Source organism: Stomoxys calcitrans, chromosome 2, assembly GCF_963082655.1.
Source record: "Stomoxys calcitrans chromosome 2, idStoCalc2.1, whole genome shotgun sequence".
Classification (NCBI taxonomy): domain Eukaryota; kingdom Metazoa; phylum Arthropoda; class Insecta; order Diptera; family Muscidae; genus Stomoxys; species Stomoxys calcitrans.
In genome coordinates, this window is record NC_081553.1 from 26497571 (window position 1) to 26518968 (window position 21398).

At 36.0% G+C, this 21398-nt stretch overlaps 1 protein-coding gene across 9 annotated transcripts in view; it reads left to right on the forward strand.

Moving 5' to 3' along the window:
- Positions 1 to 21398, forward strand: part of LOC106096271 (signal transducer and transcription activator) — a 150422-nt gene that overhangs the window by 117328 nt on the left and 11696 nt on the right. For all 9 annotated transcript variants that reach the window (XR_009396904.1, XR_009396907.1, XR_009396906.1 and 6 more), the window contains 4 exons: positions 10043 to 10184; positions 10436 to 10553; positions 10668 to 10887; positions 16395 to 16664. Coding sequence is in view for 2 of the 9 variants with exons in the window: in XM_059361890.1 (XP_059217873.1) it covers positions 10043 to 10184; positions 10436 to 10553; positions 10668 to 10887; positions 16395 to 16664 (750 nt within the window). In the remaining 7 variants the exon portion in view is untranslated. The remainder of the gene's footprint in view (positions 1 to 10042; positions 10185 to 10435; positions 10554 to 10667; positions 10888 to 16394; positions 16665 to 21398) is intronic.

Genomic DNA, 21398 nt, shown 5'->3' on the forward strand with positions numbered 1-21398 from the left:
AAAACAGTTGTATGTTGACATCATTGTCTGTTATCATATGACTGCCAACCAAAACAAAAATAAATTTTTACACAATATTGGAAGTTTTTTAACAAGAAGGTGACTTACTTGTATTAAAGTACATTAGCGTAAAAAATGGATTTGGAAACAGCAGCAGTAGCATGTTTGGCAGCATATATCCTTCTCGCCCGAAACATCTTCACATATTTCTTTAAAATTGTCAAATGTGCTTTTTGGAATAACGTCAGAAGACTTTGTAAAGGGTGATTTTTTTGAGGTTAGGATTTTCATGCATTAGTATTTGACAGATCACGTGGGATTTCAGACATGGTGTCAAAGAGAAAGATGCTCAGTATGCTTTGACATTCCATCATGAATAGACTTATTAACGAGCAACGCTTGCAAATCATTGAATTTTATTACCAAAATCAGTGTTCGGTTCGAAATGTGTTCATTCACCGTAACGTTGCGTCCAACAGCATCTTTGAAAAAATACGGTCCAATGATTCCACCAGCGTACAAACCACACCAAACAGTGCATTTTTCGGGATGCATGGGCAGTTCTTGAACGGCTTCTGGTTGCTCTTCACTCCAAATGCGGCAATTTTGCTTATTTACGTAGCCATTCAACCAGAAATGAGCCTCATCGCTGAACAAAATTTGTCAAAATTTGAACACATTTCGAACCGAACACTGATTTTGGTAATAAAATTCAATGATTTGCAAGCGTTGCTCGTTAGTAAGTCTATTCATGATGAAATGTCAAAGCATACTGAGCATCTTTCTCTTTGACACCATGTCTGAAATCCCACGTGATCTGTCAAATACTAATGCATGAAAATCCTAACCTCAAAAAAATCACCCTTTACTAAAAATGAAAGCTCTTCCGAAAACTCCCAGTCTTCGTAGATCCCTCTTCTACGCCCATATCCAGCTGCAGACTACAAGCGCTCCCGGACTTGAGGACTTGTATTCGCTTATAATAGCGTTGGCTATCTTTCATGCTTCTTGAGTTTCGCCCACACTCGTCTTCTGGAAGAAAAAAAGGAGTTTATGGAATGTTAATTTTTAATAATTTGTACTTCCCGCTTATTCCTGTGGCATTTGCCACTGACCCCCACGCCTGCCTCAATGCATTGCGGTTAAAATGCCCTTTTTCTGCTTTCTCCCATAAAATTGTATGTCCTTTTATAGCTTCTATTAATTTTTTCCCCTCACTCAAATACACTTTACACATTTATTTTCCGTTATAAAAATTACAAACCATGAACAATGCAAAATTAAAATCAAAATCAAAAGACAATGCTTTTGTTGAAAGCAGCTGATTGTCATTTTTCGCTGCATTTAATATACATGTACACTTAAAGCCTACAAAATTTGACAATGTTGCTAGCAACATGTTGAAATATGTAATTTCGTAAAAAGAACTTAGTACTGCTTATTTGGAAAAACTTCGTAATCATTTCGCAAAAGGTTTTTTAGGGCTTATAGGGGTTTGACAGTTTTTCGGACGAAAACTAAATTTTGCAATTTTTGTGGAAACGAGCTCAATGATTGGAAATTGCAAATGGAAAAGAAAAGTCAAAGATAGCAACACACACCAACCACTATGGGACGCGTTTCGTCTTTGGTTAGAAGATTTTTCAACCATATTAGGTGTGATGGCTATTGTTTTATTTTAGAAAAAATTTCATAAAAATCCCCACGGCAACCAAATCCTCCTATGGCGGAGGATATAAAAATTGGATTAGTATACCGGCGTTTGTAACACCTCGAAATATGCGTCTAAGACCCCATAAAGTATATATATTCTTGATCGTCATGACATTTTAAGTCGATTTAGCCATGTCTGTACGTCGAAAGCACGCTAACTTTCGAAGTTCGAAAGTTAGGCGCTTGAAATTTTGCACAAATACTTCTTATTAGTGTAGGTCAGTTGTGATTGTAAATGGGCCAAATCTGTCCATGTTGTGATATAGCGGCCATATCAACAGATCTTGGGTCTTGACTTTTTGAGCTTCTAGAGGGCGCTATTCTTATCCGATTTGGCTGAATTTTTGCATGACGTGTTTCGCTATGACTTCCAACAACTGAGACAAGTTTAGTCTAAATCAGCCCATAACCTGATATAGCCGCCATATAAACCGATCTCCGGATTAGACTTCTAGAGGACGCAATTCCTTTCCGATTTGGCTGAAATAGTGCATGACATGTTTCGTTATGACTTCAAATAACTGTGACAAGTTTAGTCTAAATTATAACCTGATATAGCCGATCTCCCATATAAACCGATCTCCCGATTAGACTTCTAGAGCCTCTAGTGGGCGCAATTCCTATCTGAATTTTTGCATGACATGTTTCGTCATGACTTCCAACAACTGCGCCAAGTATGGTTCAAATCGGTCCATACCCTCATATAGCTGCCATATAAACCCATCTTGGGTCTTGAATTCTGTAGCTTCCAGAGTGGGCAATTCTTAACCAATTTGGCCGAAATTTTTCATGAAGTGTTATATTTTCACTTCCAACAACTGTGTCAAGTATGGTCTAAATCAGTCAATATTCTGATATAGCCGCCATATAAACCAATCTCCCGATTAGACTTCTTGGGCTCCTAGAGGGCCCTATTCCTATCCAATATGGTAATATTGGATGAATTTTGTCTTTAAGCAAGTTTCATGGAAATTTTGTCTTAACAAAATATTTTATGAAAATTTTGTTTTTGGAGAAAATTTTATGAAAATATTGTTTTTAGAGAAAATTTCATGAAAATTTGGTTTTTAGACAATATTTCATAAAAATTTTGTCTTGAGAAAATTTCTCACAAAATTTTGTCTTTAGAGAAAATTTCGTGGGTCGACTCGGAGCGTCGAAACGATCAAGAATATATATAAAGGGTGATTTTTTTGAGGTTAGGATTTTCATGCATTAGTATTTGACAGATCACGTGGGATTTCAGACATGGTGTCAAAGAGAAAGATGCTCAGTATGCTTTGACATTTCATCATGAATAGACTTACTAACGAGCAACGCTTGCAAATCATTGAATTTTATTACCAAAATCAGTGTTCGGTTCGAAATGTGTTCATTCACCGTAACGTTGCGTCCAACAGCATCTTTGAAAAAATACGGTCCAATGATTCCACCAGCGTACAAACCACACCAAACAGTGCATTTTTCGGGATGCATGGGCAGTTCTTGAACGGCTTCTGGTTGCTCTTCACTCCAAATGCGGCAATTTTGCTTATTAACGTAGCCATTCAACCAGAAATGAGCCTCATCGCTGAACGGTGAATGAACACATTTCGAACCGAACACTGATTTTGGTAATAAAATTCAATGATTTGCAAGCGTTGCTCGTTAGTAAGTCTATTCATGATGAAATGTCAAAGCATACTGAGCATCTTTCTCTTTGACACCATGTCTGAAATCCCACGTGATCTGTCAAATACTAATGCATGAAAATCCTAACCTCAAAAAAATCACCCTTTACTTTATGGGGTCTTAGACGAATATTTCAAGGTGTTACAAACGGAATGACTTGATTAGTATACCCCCATCCTATGGTGGTGGGTATAAAAATCGTAAAACGATTGGCGAAAACAGCCGCAAAAGATTCTTTCTTTCAAACAATCATCCGAAATTGCCAAACATGTTGTAGATGGTAGATGGGCACCAACACACATACACATAAAGTGTGATTTTTTAAGAGCTATAGGAAAATATTTCAAACAAAAAACACATAATGCATAGAATCATTATTTGAATCGAATTCAATTTATCCATAAAATTAAATGTTTGAAGATTAGTTCATGCAAAAGTTGACCGTGACTGCGCCTGAAATGGTCTATCAGCTTAGACCAATTTTAGCAAACTATTTTCAACATATCGGCCGGTATCTCACAAACAAATGCTTCAATGTTGTCTTCCAACACGTGTTGGAAGCGGGCTTGTCTGTATAGACATGAGCTTTAACATAGCCCCACAATAATAGTATAAAGGCGTTGAATCGCACGATCTAGGCGGCCAATTGACCGGTGCCGAACGTGAAATAAAATATTAACCTAACTCCCCTCTCAATTAAAACCATATGTCATGCAAGTTAAGCTCTTGCATTTTGGGCAAAAAATTAGTAGGATATCATCTCATGGTAGCGCTCACCACTCACAGTAACGTTACGATTCGAATCATCTTTGAAGAAGTACGGCCCAATAATGCCACCACCCCATAAACCGTACCAAACTGTGACTTTTTCTGGATGCATTGGTAGCTTTTGCAATGCTTCTGGTTCATTTTCACTCTAAAATCGACAATTCTGCTTATTTACATACCCATTGAGCCAAAAATTAGCTTCGTCGCTGATTTTTTTAACCGAGCATGCATTTTGATAATAAAATTCAATAATTTCCAAGCGTTGTTCTTTGTTAGACGATTCAGGGTTAAGTTATAGACCAAACTGAAGATACTTGACAGTGAAACAAAACACGAAACGTGCGTGAACTGTTTAAACCAGTGTTGGCAACAAGATTATAGCTAAAAAAATCACCCTTCATTAGATGCAAAAATCCTATTTATGTGTGCAAATTGACGATGAATGTTGTTAACCCTTTTTCATAAACTTTTCTATTTCCATAATACGTATCTAAGAAAAGTTTACTTCATTTAAGTCATGCTGCTGTATTTCTAGTTATGGGTACAAGTTGACGATAACAGTTTTAAACGCTTTACCATAAACTTTTCTATTTCCTTAATACCTAGAAAAAAAATTTTGACTGCTTCTTTAAGCCATGTTTTGTTTAATAACTGACCTTGTGATACCTACCACCGTAGGATAGGGGGTATATTTATTTAGTCATTCCGTTTGCAACACATCGAATTATCAATTTCCGACCCTACATATTTCGGATCGCCGTAAAATTCTAAGACGATTTAACGATGTCCGTGTGTCTGTCCGTCCGTCAGTTGTAATAACTCTACAGCCTTCAAAAATTGAGATATTGAGTTGCACGCTGTTTAAGTTCTTGAACGGTCCAAATCGGACCATATTTGGATATAGCTGCTATATAGACCGATTTTCCGAAAAAGGGTCTAATGCCAATAAATACTTTAGTTTTCATCCGATTTTACTGAAATTTTAAACAGTGGGTAGTTTTAAGCCTCCCATAGTAGGACCCAAATATGGTCCAGATCGGAGTATATTTACATATAGCGGCCATATAGACCTATCTGCCGATAAAAGCTTTATTTATTAACCGATTTCGCTGAAATTTTAAACTGTGGGTTAATTTAAGCTGAACTAAATGTGGTTCAGATAGAACTATATCTAAGTATCGCTGCCATACAGACCGATCTCCTGACAAAGGGTCTGAAGCCCATAAAAGCTTTATTTTTATCCGATTTTGCTGAAATTTGAAACAGTAAGTAGTTTTAAGCCACCCGACATCTAACCTAAATATGGATTGAATTGGACTATATTTAGATATAGCTGCCATACGGACCGATCTCCTGATAAAGGGTCTGAAGCCCATAAAAGCTTTATTTTTTATCCGATTTTGCTGAAATTTGAAACAGTAAGTAGTTTTAGGCCACCTGACATCTGACCTAAATATGGATTAAATTGGACTATATTTAGATATAGCTGCCATATAGACCGATCTCCAAATAAAGGGTCTGAAGCCCATAACAGCATTATTTTTTACCCGATTTCGCTGAAATTTGAAACAGTAAGCCGTTTTAGGCCACCCGACATCTGACCTAAATATGTTTAGATATAGCTGCCATATAGACCGTTCTCCAAATAAAGGGTCTGAAGCCCATAACAGCATTATTTTTTACCCGATTTCGCTTAAATTTTAAACGGTGAGTAGCTTTAGGCCTCTTAACATGGGACCCAAATATAATTCCGATCGGACCATATTTAGATACAGATCGATCTGCTGATAAATGGTCTGACGCCCATAAAAGCTTTTTTTATCCGATTTCGCTGAAATTTGAAACAGAGGGTAGTTTTAGGCCACCCGCCATCTGACCCAAATATGGTAAAGATCGGACTGTATTTAGATATAGCTGTCATATAGACCGATATGCCGATTATGGATCTGAAGCTCATAAAAGCTTTATTTATTACCCGATTTTGTTGAAATTTTAAATAGAAAATTCTACAGTGACTTATAATTATTAGACCACTCAATGTGGGTGTATAAGTTATCCTATATTCACCGGATTGTGACGAAAGGAGGTTTACATATATACCCGAGGTGGTGGGTATCCAAAGTTCGGCCCGGCCGAACTTAATACCTTTTTACTAGTTTTAGCATATAAAATGGTTTACGATGGAAAGTTTTTTTTTTAACTTTAAGACTTAAACCAAAGACATAATTTTCTTTGCATTGCCCATTACACGTTTTGTGCATACATATATGTATAGGTTCATAATGAAATGAAATTAATTCTCAAAATTCCATACTTTATCCCAGCAATAATTCCAGCAATTTCATTTACATTTTGCTATGTGGAAACTTAAATGTCAACTAATTCGAGGAATATTTATAGGCTATTGGTAAAGTACACACATGTTGTCTTGACTGCATCTATTCTCTCGTTGTTTACATGGTTTAAATTTGCATTTCATTACTTACTCCCTCTCTCTCGCTCTAGCGCTCTCTTGCTCTAGTTGTACTGTGTTCATATATTCAAGAATAACAGCCGGTAACTACGTGTATTATGACGTTTATAAGCTGTTAGCAAACAAATGACTGTTGAAACATTTGCAGCAGAATGTCATTGTTAATTGTTAGTCATCAGAAAGGGGGAAATAAAAACATTTTGTATATTAGTTAAACATTTTACAAATTTGCCAAATTAATTAGTTATTAGCTGCAAACGACTCTCCTAAAAATGTTTCAGTACGGAGAGAGTGCTTGCCGGATACCGCAAACTAAAGTGCCCTCTGTAATCATTCTATGAAACTTCTATAAATGTGCTTAACAGTATATTTCTAATCTTCAGGGTGGCTGACACGACATATGATACCGGCAGCGTTACCAAAAATTCATGGTGGTGGTCCAAAAAAAAAAAAAAAAATTACAGACCTAGTCCTTACTTTGAAGTAAGGAACAATATGCCGGGACTGAGCCAAAAATATCCGCAGATTACTACACTGATTTTAAAGAATCTGGACTTGCCTGGAGTCGAGTGCCTAAAAACCGTCCTAAACCTGTCTTTGAGCACTCTTAAAGTATCCGATGTCTGGGAGATGAGCTGACTGATCCCGCTACTAATGCCCGGAAAGGACCCGGGCAAGGGAGAGTCGTACAGACCGATCTCTCTTCTCTCCCCTATTCCTCCCGAGCCTAGTTAGAGAGTTTCCATTGTCGATCATTAGCATGGATTTCGAAGGCTGCATAGCACAACAACTGCTTTACATGCTTTACAGCACCCATTTGCCTTGGCGTAAATCAGCCCAGGCCATTGATTGGACAGTCCTCTTGGCACTGGACCTATTGCAAGGATATCGCCAGTACGTCCCTTCAGTCAGGCTTAAATTGCTGGGCCACGAATTATGTGTTGGGTAGCCAGAGTTAAAAAGTCGAGACCCCAAAGCGTAAAACAGAAAGAGATAATATCTTTGGCATTGTTTAACCTCTAACTATCCTCTATTCTAAGGGTGATCCACATGGCTGTCTCCATGTGGATCACCCTTATCAGGCGACAAAGATCCTACCCGTGCAAGGACATAACTACATGCTATCTAAATGTATCTAATGGGCTGTTATCACGGAGACCATCCTAACCATCATCTTGTGGATAGATATGCAACTCCCAAAAGTCTTAAGATGGATCTACATCATCTAGAGCGAAAGGTTCAGCGCTACAAGAGAGAAATTGTTGATCAAACGGGTCTAGACAGCATTCATGCAGACACGGTAGCAGATGCAGTGAAAAGCTACCGGGTGAATGTTGTCCTTGGAGAAAGACCACCACCAATTGCACCTGAAGAAATTGACCTCCCCCGGCAAACAAGACTAGTTCTAACTGCATTACGTTCCGGCAGATGCAGCCGCCACAAATCCTGCAGAGCTAAGATTGATGCCAATGTGTAGAATGCGTGTCCCGTTTGTGACCAAGGACCACACCACCCACGCCACCTATTTAAGTGCCCAGCCAAACCTACTCGACTCAGACCCAGGTCCCTCTGGACGCAAACCACCTTAGTTGCAGAGTATCCTGGATCTGGATATTCAGCTGAATCAAGCAGGCGGAAGGTAGAATACAACACACTGCTACCACAACAACAATTGGCTTGTTGTTCGCTCTAAATCTCAAAAGTAGCCTCGAAAAAGCCGCGAAAACCTCAAATAATTTGGCATGGCTGACCGTGTCGAATGCCTTCGATAGGTCCAGTGCCACGAGGACCGTCCTATCACATGGCCTGGGCTGATTGAAGCCACGGCAAATGTGTGTGGTGATGGCATGCAAAGCTGTTGTTGTCCTGTGCAGTCTCCGAAATCCATGTTGATGTTCGGCGAATGGAAATTCTCCTACGAGGCTCGGGAGGAGTAATGCCTCAAGCGTCTTTGCCACTGGTGAGAGAAGGGAGATCGGTCTGTACGACTCCTCCAAACTCGAGTCTTTTCCAGGCTTCAGTAGCGGCATCACTCTGCCCATTTTCCAGACATCGGGAACTATAAGAGTGTTCACTGACAGGTTGAGGACAGTGGTAAGGTGCTCAACTCCAGTTGAATCCAGATTCTTCAACATCAATGTAGAGATTCCGTCGGGGCCCAACGCCTTAAAAGATTTGGCGCCACGGATGACATTCGTAACTTCGCCCACGGTAAATTGTGTGAGACCACGAATACGGCGAATGGCACTCCTCCTTGCCCTGTCTCTCTCGGGATGCACAATAAATTGACGGTTGAACAAGCTGGCGCATCTCATTGGATCAGTCACGGTTATCTCGCCAAAAGTGACTGAGGTCGTGTCATCCCGTCTACCGGGGTCCGAGAGTGACTTAACAGTGGCCCACAGTTTGCCTACACCGGTGCCTAAGTTACATTGCTCCAAGTGTTCCAGCCACAAATTCCGCTTATGTTCGTTGACTACCCTGTTTATTTCCAGATTCAGGTAATGTCCTTATGTTACCTGTGGTAATGTCCTTATGTTGCACTTTCTTGCCATTGTCGTCAACCAAACAACTGAGACGGAGATTAGTACTGGAATCACGCTCCTATAGAGAAAGTGGACTATTCTCGGATTCAGGTCCCATTTCGAGTCTATGGGTTTGAAATGTTTCTTCGGAATTTTGTTTTCAGAGAAATTCTCTGGAAAATGTTTAGAAAAATTTTCTTAGGAATTTTGTCATAGATTTTTCTTTAAGTGAAAATTTATAGGAAAATTTGCCCTATAAGAGAATTTTAAAGAAAATTGTTAAGACAAAATTTTTCCAAAATTATTTTTTTGGGAATTTTTTAGGTATTTTTTTATGAAATTTTACTGAATGGAAAATTGAATGATGTCAATATGGGCTTTAGAAAATTTTCTGTTTTGTCTAAAGTTTCCTGGGAAAACAACATGCAAATTTATTATTTTTGTGAATTTATATCTTTAAATATAACAATAAAATTTATTTTGTAAAGTGAATTTTTAAAGAAAATTTTCTATTCGAGGAAAATCTATTGAAGACTTGTCGTCTTTACATACATAGATAACATTTTAATGAAATGTTGTCTCCAGTGACATATTGATTGCGTGTTCTTGTTATTATGCCAATTTATGTACATATATCCTTGCTAATGTTTGTTTACTGGCAAGAGTATTTTGTGGCTTACTTAAGGTTGCTGCGTATAAATTTTAATTACAAACTCCAGGAATTTCCATAGTTTGTTGTTGGTTGTTTTACCCTTCTAGATTGTCATCACGGTCTTACGTCTGTCTTTGTACAAAAAGTTGTCGTCATTATTTGAAGCTCTCCTACTTATAAATGTACACTCTGTTCTACATACTAATTTATGATTTTTCTTTTTGTATTTTTCTCCCACAGAGGCTCAGGCTCAACGTCATTCCGCACAACGTACAATGCCTGATTCATCCAACAGCACACCAGCCTCATCTGGTGAGATAGTGAATAACATAGGCAATCTGGAATACAACAACCAAACTGGTGTATTTTCCGCAAGTTTCAGGTAGGCCGCTGCTTACAGCTCTTACAACAACGCCCCAATGCCACCCACCTACTTACACACCCAATACACACCAATACAAGAGGGCATCATTTTCCATGGCAAATATTTGATGCGATTGATATGTTGCTGTGAATATGCCATCTCTCCCATCAGTTATTTGCCTAGTGTGTTGGCGTTGTAATGGGGTTGTTGGTTGGCCTTTGCCTCTCTCCAAGCGAGTTGCTTATTTCTCTTGTATAATTTATTTTTAGAACGATGCAATTGAAAAAAATAAAACGTGCCGAGAAGAAGGGCACCGAAAGTGTCATGGACGAGAAGTTTGCTTTATTATTTTATACATCTGTTGTAGTTAATGATTATAGAATTAGGGTAAGTAGATAGGTGGGCGAATGTGTTTCTTTAGACACATGCGCTCTCCAACAAGTGTAATAAAATATTTTAATTAAATCCTCATCGGTGCTTCCTTGTTTTCGTATTTATCAGGTATGGACCTTGTCGTTGCCTGTTGTGGTCATCGTTCATGGCAATCAGGAGCCACAGTCATGGGCCACCATCACGTGGGACAATGCCTTCTCCGACATTGTGCGAGAACCTTTCCATGTGCCCGACAAAGTAGTGTGGTCCCAGCTGGCCATGGCATTAAATATAAAATTCGAATCATCTACAGGTCGTGGCCTAACCGAGGAGAATCTAAATTTTTTGCGTAAGTATGAAAAGTTGTAAAAATAATTTTTAAAAAGAATTTTTTTTTTATAAAATTTGCTGAAAAAACGATTTTTTGGAAATTTTGTCTTAAAATTGTTTTTATACCCTCCACCATAGGATGGGCGGTATACTAATTTCGTCATTCTGTTTGTAACTACTCGAAATATTCGTCTGAGACCCCATAAAGTATATATTGGGTTACCCAAAAAGTAATTGCGGATTTTTTAAAAGAAAGTAAATACATTTTTAATAAAACTTAGAATGAACTTTAATCAAATATACTTTTTTTACACTTTTTTCTAAAGCAAGCTAAAAGTAACAGCTAATAAGTGACAGAAGAAAGAATGCAATTACAGAGTCACAAGCTGTGAAAAAATTTGTCAACGCCGACTATATGAAGAATCCGCAATTACTTTTTGGGCAACCCAATATATTCTTGATCGTCGCGAAATTCTATGTCGATCTAGCCATGTCCGTCCGTCTGTCTGTCTGTCGAAAGCACGCTAACTTCCGAAGGAGTAAAGCTAGACGCTTGCAATTTTGCACAAATACTTCTTATAAGTGTAGGTCGGTTGGTATTGTAAATGGGCCATATCGGTCCACGTTTTGATATAGCTGCCATACAAACCGATCTTGGCTCTTGACTTCTTGAGCCTCTAGAGGGCGCAATTCTTATCCGATTTGAATGAATTTTTGCACGAAGTATTTTGTTATGATATCCAATAATTATGCCAAGTATGTTTCAAATCGGTTCATAACCCGATATAGCTGTCATATAAACCGATCTTGGGTCTTGACTTCTTGAGCCTCTAGAGTGCGCAATTCTTATCCGATTGGAATGAAGTTTTGCACGACGTGTTTTGTTATGATATCCAACAACTGTGCTAAGTATGGTTCAAATCGGTTCATAACCTGATATAGCTGTCATATAAACCGATCTTGGGTCTTGACTTCTTAAGCCTCTAGAGTGTGGAATTCTTATCCGATTGGAATAAAATTTTGCACGACGTGTTTTGTTATGATATCCAACAACTGTGCTAAGTATGGTTCAAATCGGTTCATAACCTGATATAGCTGTCATATGAACCGATCTTGAGTCTTGACTTCTTGAGTTCTAGAGGGCGCAGTTCCTATCCGATATGGCTGAAATTTTGCATGACGTATTTTATTCTTACTTCCAACAACTGTGTCAAATAAGGTTCAAATCGGTCCATAACCTGATATAGCTGCCGAATAAACCGATCTGGGATCTTGACTTCTTGAGCCTGTAGAGGTCGCAATTACTATCCGATTTGCCTGGAATTTTGTACGACGGGTCCTCTCATCTCTCCTTCAACATACGTGCTTATTATGGTCTGAATCGGTCTATAGTCTGATACAGCTCCCATATAAATCGATCTCTCTATTTTACTTCTTGAGACCCCAAAGGGCTCAATTCTTATTCGAATTGGCTGACATTTTACACATATAATTTAATTGTGGTCCAAACCGGACTTATATCCTTTTTTGCCTAAGAAGAAATGCCGGAAAGAGAACTCGACAATTGCGACCCATGGTGGAGGGTATATAAGATTCGGTCCAGCCGAACTTAGCAAGCTCTTACTTGTTTTCCTCTAAGGACAATTTGTATGAAATTTTCTCTAAAGACAAAATTTCTATGACATTTTCTCTAAAGACAAAATTTCCATGAAATTTTCTCTAAAGACAAAATTTCCATGAAATTTTCTCTAAAGACAAAATTTCCATGAAATTTTCTCTAAAGACAAAATTTCCATGAAATTTTCTCTAAAGACAAAATTTCCATGAAATTTTCTCTAAAGACAAAATTTCCATGAAATTTTCTCTAAAGACAAAATTTCCATGAAATTTTCTCTAAAGACAAAATTTCCATGAAATTTTCTCTAAGGACAAAATTTCCATGAAACTTTCTCTAAAGACAAAAATTCCATGAAATTTTCTCTAAAAACAAAATTTTCATGAAATTTTCTCTAAAGGCAGTTTCCATGAAATTTTCTCTAAAGGCAGTTTCAATGAAATTTTCTCTAAAGACAAAATTTCCATGAAATTTTCTCTAAAGACAAAATTTCCATGAAATTTTCTCTAAAGACAAAATTTCCATGAAATTTTCTCTAAAGACAAAATTTCCATGAAATTTTCTCTAAAGACAAAATTTCCATGAAATTTTCTCTAAAGACAAAATTTCCATGAAATTTTCTCTAAAGACAAAATTTCCATGAAATTTTCTCTAAGGACAAAATTTCCATGAAACTTTCTCTAAAGACAAAAATTCCATGAAATTTTCTCTAAAAACAAAATTTTCATGAAATTTTCTCTAAAGGCAGTTTCCATGATATTTTCTCTAAAGACAAAATTTCCATGAAATTTTCTCTAAAGACAAAATTTCCATGAAATTTTCTCTAAAGACAAAATTTCCATGAAATTTTCTCTAAAGACAAAATTTCCATGAAATTTTCTCTAAAGACAAAATTTCCATGAAATTTTCTCTAAAGACAAAATTTTCATGAAATTTTTCTAAAGACAAAATTTCCACGAAATTTTCTCTAAAGACAAAATTTCCATGAAATTTTCTCTAAAGACAAAATTTTCATGAAATTTTCTCTAAAGACAAAATTTCCATAAAATTTTCTCTAAAGGCAGTTTCCATGAAATTTTCTCTAAAGACAAAATTTCCATGAAATTTTCTCTAAAGACAAAATTTCCATGAAATTTTCTCTAAAGACAAAATTTCCATAAAATTTTCTCTAAAGACAAAATTTCCATGAAATTTTCTCTAAAGACAAAATTTCCACGAAATTTTCTCTAAAGACAAAATTTCCATGAAATTTTCTCTAAAGACAAAATTTCCATGAAATTTTCTCTAAAGACAAAATGTCCATGAAATTTTCTCTAAAGACAAAATGTCCATGAAACTTTCTCTAAAGACAAAATTTCCATGAAATTTTCTCTAAAGACAAAATTTCCATGAAATTTTCTCTAAAGACAAAATTTCCATGAAATTTTCTCTAAAGACAAAATTTCCATGAAATTTTCTCTAAAGACAAAATTTCCATGAAATTTTCTCTAAAGACAAAATTTCCATAAAATTTTCTCTAAAGACAAAATTTCCATGAAATTTTCTCTAAAGACAAAATTTCCATGAAATTTTCTCTAAAGACAAAATTTCCATGAAATTTTCTCTAAAGACAAAATTTCCATGAAATTTTCTCTAAAGACAAAATTTCCATGAAATTTTCTCTAAAGACAAAATTTCCATGAAATTTTCTCTAAAGACAAAATTTCCATGAAATTTTCTCTAAAGACAAAATTCCATGAAATTTTCTCTAAAGCCAAAATTTCCATGAAATTTTCTCTAAAGACAAAATTTCCATGAAATTTTTTCTAAAGACAAAATTTCCATGAAATTTTCTCTGAAGACAAAATTTACCCTAAAGACAAAATTTTCCTGAAATTTTGTTTAAAAACAAAATATCCACGAAATTTTCCCTCAAAACAATATTTGCACAAATTCCATTTAAAGACAAAATTTTCCGGAAATTTCATTTTAAAGTAATTTAAAATTTCCTTAAGATTTTCTCAACAATACGTACTTATTTCTTTTCCTCTCTTCCCTTCCCCATGAAATTTTCTCTAAAGACAAAATTTCCATGAAATTTTCTCTAAAGACAAAATTTCCATGAAATTTTCTCTAAAGACAAAATTTCCATGAAATTTTCTCTAAAGACAAAATTTCCATGAAATTTTCTCTAAGGACAAAATTTCCATGAAACTTTCTCTAAAGACAAAAATTCCATGAAATTTTCTCTAAAAACAAAATTTTCATGAAATTTTCTCTAAAGGCAGTTTCCATGAAATTTTCTCTAAAGGCAGTTTCAATGAAATTTTCTCTAAAGACAAAATTTCCATGAAATTTTCTCTAAAGACAAAATTTCCATGAAATTTTCTCTAAAGACAAAATTTCCATGAAATTTTCTCTAAAGACAAAATTTCCATGAAATTTTCTCTAAAGACAAAATTTCCATGAAATTTTCTCTAAAGACAAAATTTCCATGAAATTTTCTCTAAAGACAAAATTTCCATGAAATTTTCTCTAAGGACAAAATTTCCATGAAACTTTCTCTAAAGACAAAAATTCCATGAAATTTTCTCTAAAAACAAAATTTTCATGAAATTTTCTCTAAAGGCAGTTTCCATGATATTTTCTCTAAAGACAAAATTTCCATGAAATTTTCTCTAAAGACAAAATTTCCATGAAATTTTCTCTAAAGACAAAATTTCCATGAAATTTTCTCTAAAGACAAAATTTCCATGAAATTTTCTCTAAAGACAAAATTTCCATGAAATTTTCTCTAAAGACAAAATTTTCATGAAATTTTTCTAAAGACAAAATTTCCACGAAATTTTCTCTAAAGACAAAATTTCCATGAAATTTTCTCTAAAGACAAAATTTTCATGAAATTTTCTCTAAAGACAAAATTTCCATAAAATTTTCTCTAAAGGCAGTTTCCATGAAATTTTCTCTAAAGACAAAATTTCCATGAAATTTTCTCTAAAGACAAAATTTCCATGAAATTTTCTCTAAAGACAAAATTTCCATAAAATTTTCTCTAAAGACAAAATTTCCATGAAATTTTCTCTAAAGACAAAATTTCCACGAAATTTTCTCTAAAGACAAAATTTCCATGAAATTTTCTCTAAAGACAAAATTTCCATGAAATTTTCTCTAAAGACAAAATGTCCATGAAATTTTCTCTAAAGACAAAATGTCCATGAAACTTTCTCTAAAGACAAAATTTCCATGAAATTTTCTCTAAAGACAAAATTTCCATGAAATTTTCTCTAAAGACAAAATTTCCATGAAATTTTCTCTAAAGACAAAATTTCCATGAAATTTTCTCTAAAGACAAAATTTCCATGAAATTTTCTCTAAAGACAAAATTTCCATAAAATTTTCTCTAAAGACAAAATTTCCATGAAATTTTCTCTAAAGACAAAATTTCCATGAAATTTTCTCTAAAGACAAAATTTCCATGAAATTTTCTCTAAAGACAAAATTTCCATGAAATTTTCTCTAAAGACAAAATTTCCATGAAATTTTCTCTAAAGACAAAATTTCCATGAAATTTTCTCTAAAGACAAAATTTCCATGAAATTTTCTCTAAAGACAAAATTCCATGAAATTTTCTCTAAAGCCAAAATTTCCATGAAATTTTCTCTAAAGACAAAATTTCCATGAAATTTTTTCTAAAGACAAAATTTCCATGAAATTTTCTCTGAAGACAAAATTTACCCTAAAGACAAAATTTTCCTGAAATTTTGTTTAAAAACAAAATATCCACGAAATTTTCCCTCAAAACAATATTTGCACAAATTCCATTTAAAGACAAAATTTTCCGGAAATTTCATTTTAAAGTAATTTAAAATTTCCTTAAGATTTTCTCAACAATACGTACTTATTTCTTTTCCTCTCTTCCCTTCCACTCTTAGACGAAAAACTTTTCCGCCGCAGTCTAGTGAACAATGGTGATGAAGACTATATAACCTGGGCACAATTCTGCAAAGAACCCTTGCCAGATCGTTCATTCACATTTTGGGATTGGTTCTTTGCCATAATGAAACTCACCAAAGACCATTTATTAAATTTATGGAAAGCTGGTCTCATTGTGGGCTTTATCAACAAACATCGAGCTGAGCAAGAACTAATGCATACACAGGAGGCGGGTACATTTTTATTACGATTCTCGGACAGTGAATTGGGTAAGTATTGTGAAATTTTTTTAAGCTTGCCAGCGAGAAAGTTCAAGAGTAAAAGCTGCTTATAGAATGCCTTATTTTGGGATAGAAGATATGCTAGCTTGCTTCCTTATTCCTAGCTATATAACAAAACCTTCCCTTCTCATACCCAAAAGGGGGCTTACAAAACATCGTATGTCCAAGGAGGTTTTGAACGTGTATGACAAAAAAAAAAAGAATAATGCCAACAACTTAATTTAAAAATTTTCTCTTTAAACTGTCATCTCCGAAAATCTATTTTTAGAATGAGAATTGCGTTTTTATTTAATTTTTAAATTCTCGAAAACTTAATGTGCCTTCGCCGAGGTATGATCCACTGCCCTCTTTTTTCTAAGCCGATGTGCTATCTACTGGGATATCGCACACCTAGAAATCCTCCCGGTGATCCAAACGTTCAGAATTCCTTCAGAAGTCTTCATCGGCAAATTCATTCGAATTCGGATCCGAAATCTGTCCGAATTTTCAACGAAAAATATATGGAGTGGTTGACACGATTTTAAAACTAAATGTCACCACTTCGCACCGAATTCTGACAGAATTCTGGGCATAAATTACGCAGATTCCAAACCGAAATGAAATCTTATTAAGTTCTGATGTATTTTTCGACGTGTCGTATCGAATTCTCAATTAAGGTCTTAAAATTTGTAGACAATTCTGACCGTAAACACAAAAGAAACCCAAAATCCTTCGATGTGCTATCAGACATCGTTCAGCATTCGTTCCGAACTATCGGAACAACATTCCCTAACGGTCGACATTCGGAACAATATTCCCTAACAGTCCAACAAATATTGCGCATCGCAATAACAAACTCAAGCACAAAAGAAAAAAACACGACTCGCAGATCAAATATCATTCAGAATCCTTTCCGAAATGTGGGAAGACAAATTCTTAGTGGTTCAAAACGACCCATATGAAACTGGGTTCACACATCCTTCAGAATTCTCTCAGAACAGTCGGAACAGAAATACTTCAGACAAGCAGAACAGAAATCGTTCAGAATTCGCTCCGAACTATGGGAATGAACCTTCCCTCAGAAAGTCGAATAGGATTCGGACCGAACTCGAAAAGATAGTGTCGGAAGACTTCAGATTTTGTCCATAATTGGCTGACATCCGACATTTGGTTCACTAGGGTAATGTATGTTGGAAATAAGGTTGCTTTTTGTTTGTACTTTCTTATGTTACGAAAGCATGGTGAACTCATAGTTAAGAAATACTCCTATAACTTTTTACAGACAACCGCAATAGAATGGGCGCAAAATTAGTCATAAATTGGTTGTTGTGGTAACCACATTTTCATGTGGAGGTGGCGATCCTCGTCATGCTCCTGTAGGTGAGCAAGCTGGTTCCGATCACCGCAGGAATAGAGTAATCATTAGTTATTTAAAGGCACCAATAACTCGCCTTGCCCTATCGAGCATCATAGGCTCTCAGTATTTGTGCAAGAGCCGGTGCCACCCGACCTCTCACTGAGACTCTCCGCTCGATACTGCCGATTGTCCGCGACTGCCATTGCAGCTACTCCGTATGGAGCATTCCACTATCCGCAACCTGTGGATGCGTCCGGTAGCTCGCAGCTACGCTTATCGTGACAGCAAAGAACACCATACAGATCGGACTTCAAAGTTCCAATTTTGTTTCGCGAGAGTGTCAAAACTCCTATATGTTTACAAGTCAATAATTGTTGTGTTTTATTTTAGTTCTGTATAGTATAAACCGTAAAGGGAAAAAATAAAACGCAAAAAAGTTTCCAGTGCAAGTCTGTTTGTTTGAAGTGTTGAAGTGGTAACGACATTTGCCAACCTTCGAAAACAATACGAGGAAAAAGTGCAAATATTGGTAAAATTTATAACTAAAATTTACAAAACATGCGTGGGCATAGCATTCAAATCAAATTTATGAAGATTTGCGCACGCAATTGTATAAATAGTTGGCTTTAATTTTATTTTACCATTCACAATAGAGGATTTCTGCGGATGGCCACACTTCTTTATGAAAAACATATCATGGCAATCCTGGCAACAGATGTTCTACATAAGCCTGCACTGGCAAGTCATCCCGAACTTCGTCGTCTTGGATAGATTTCTTTTCATACAAATTTCATTACACTGCAATATATAGTACTAAAATAAAACACATCTAATATCGATTTGGACAACATAATGGTTTGGGTCAACAACAACAAATATGGTGTTTTGCAGGGATAGACGCCAAAATGTAAACACACATCTTTTTCAATAGTTATAATATCGTCTAATTTTATACTAAACTAGCTGACCTGGGCCCGCTCCGCTGCGCCTTCTTTTACTTTATATGGAACAAAAGTTTCCTTGGAATATTTATTTTCGACAATTAAAGAGCTTTTAGTGAAATACCATGTTACGAATATAGTATATCGCTTGACTAATTGTTTAACAATATAAGTACCTTTATCTGAATCCCATGTGATCTTTATTGGTCTACGAATTTAAGTTTGGATGTAAGGTGTACTCCATTCCTAAAATACTTCATTTCAGCCCGATATTCTCATGATGTCTGATTTAGTGGTGTTTCCGGGGGTGAGGTTGTCCTCCAGACACTTGGCCCTGAAAAATATCAACATGGCACTCTTCTTTCAAAAACCATTTATTTAAACCCCATATTGCCATTTATTTTGGGAAGTTTACACGATGAGGCGTCCCCAAAACATATAGCCAAAAATAGATTATCAAATTCGTTTTCTAATATTAAATACCACATATTGGCATGCTCGAAAAATTTTTACCCTTTGCGGGGTGTTTTGGGGAAGGGGTGATGCCCTAAATACATGGTCCTAAACTTGGATATCGAATTCGTATTCTACTCCCAAATACCTTTATTTGAGCCCCATTTTGTGATGGTCACTAAAAAACGCTGCTTGTGGGGTATTTTGGGAAAGGGGTTGACCCCCAAAAATTGGTCCCGAAAGTGGGTATCAATTCTTGATCTACCCCTCAATACCATTCATTTAATCTCCACATTGACATGGTCGGTAAATATGCCCGATTTAGGGGTGATTTGGGGATTGGGGTGGTCCCCCAAACACTAAGCCCGGAAAATATATCAGCAACGTGCTCTATTCTCATATATCTATATATCATTTATTTGAACCCCTTATTGCCATTGGCCTCAAATTATTAAAACTCCTTATTGCAAAAGTCAGCAAATATGTCCGGTTTGGGGTATTGGCCCTAAAAACTATAAATATTTAGTTCCACTCTCTTTATGACCCAAATAGTCTTGGTGAGCAAATTCGTCCTATTTGGGAGTTGTTATGGTGATGGGACGTCCCCTAAACAGTTGGTCCCTAATGTTGATATCAGATACGTGGTCTACTCCCAAATACCTTTAATTTGAGCCCCATATTTCCATAGTCGGCAAACATAACCGGTTTGGGGGATGTTTTGGGGATGGCGCGGTCACAGAGTGACTTGGCTTTGAAAATATATATTCGTATTCTACTCTAAAATACCTTTTATTTGAGCCTCATATTGCAATGGTCAGCAAATACTTCCTATTTAGGTGGTGTTATGGGGGTGGGGTGACCCCATAGACACTTTTCCCGAACATTGATATCAGATTCGTGCTTTACTTCCAAGGCTTTTCATTTGAGCCCCATATTGCTATGGTCGTAAATTTGTCTCTGTGGGGGATGTTCTCGGGGATGGGCGGCCCCTCAAACACTTGGACCCACATCTGGATATCAGATTCGTATTCTAGCTTTTCTCAAATACCTTTTATTTAAGCCCCATATTGCCACCAGTCAGTAAATAAGTCCTGTTTGGGGGGTGTTTTGGGAAAGGGGTGGACCTTCAGAAACTTTGTCCCAAATTTGGATATCAGATTCGTATTTTACTCGCAAATATCTTTTGAGTCCCATATTGCCAAGGTCAGTAAATATGTCCGATTTAGGGGTTATTTGGGGGTTGGGGTGGTCCCCCAAACACTTGGTCCGACAATTGGATATCAGATACGTTTTCTAATCTTAAATACCTTTCATTTGAGTCCCATATTGTCGTGATTGGTGTATATATATATATATATTTGGTAGGTTTTGGGGTGGGGCGCCCCCCCTTGGTACCCCATCCGAAATTTGGATACCAAATTTTTGTTTGTAGGTTTCTGTAAGAGAGCACACAAAATTTCGCTTAAACCGCACCATCCATCTCCGAGATCTGGCGTTTCTGAAAATTAGGGTAGGGTTTCTGAAAATTTGGGTGGAGGGTCCGCTCCCTCTTCAGATATCAAAAAATGTAGTACCCTATTTTCATTACGGGATCATTATGCACCATCAGTAAAATTTTCAAGAAAATCGGTTCAGCCGTTTCTGAGTCTATAAGGAACACACAAACAAACACAAATTGATGGGTTGCCCAAAAAGTAATTGCGGATTTTTTAAAAGAAAGTACAGCGGTCAAAAAAAGTATTCATCATTAGCAAAATTGATAATAAATTCACTTATTTTGGGTAATTGAAGAAAATTTAAAGTAAACAAATAATGCAGTTTTATGCAATAGTTTATTTTTCGTAATATGTTTTAAAATAAATTCAAAAAATAAATTTAATTAGCGCAAAAAATGCAATTTTATATAATAACACCAAAAACAGAACAAAAAAAGTATTCATCATTGATGCACACTTCATCAAAGTCAAATTCAAATATTATTTGGGAATCCCC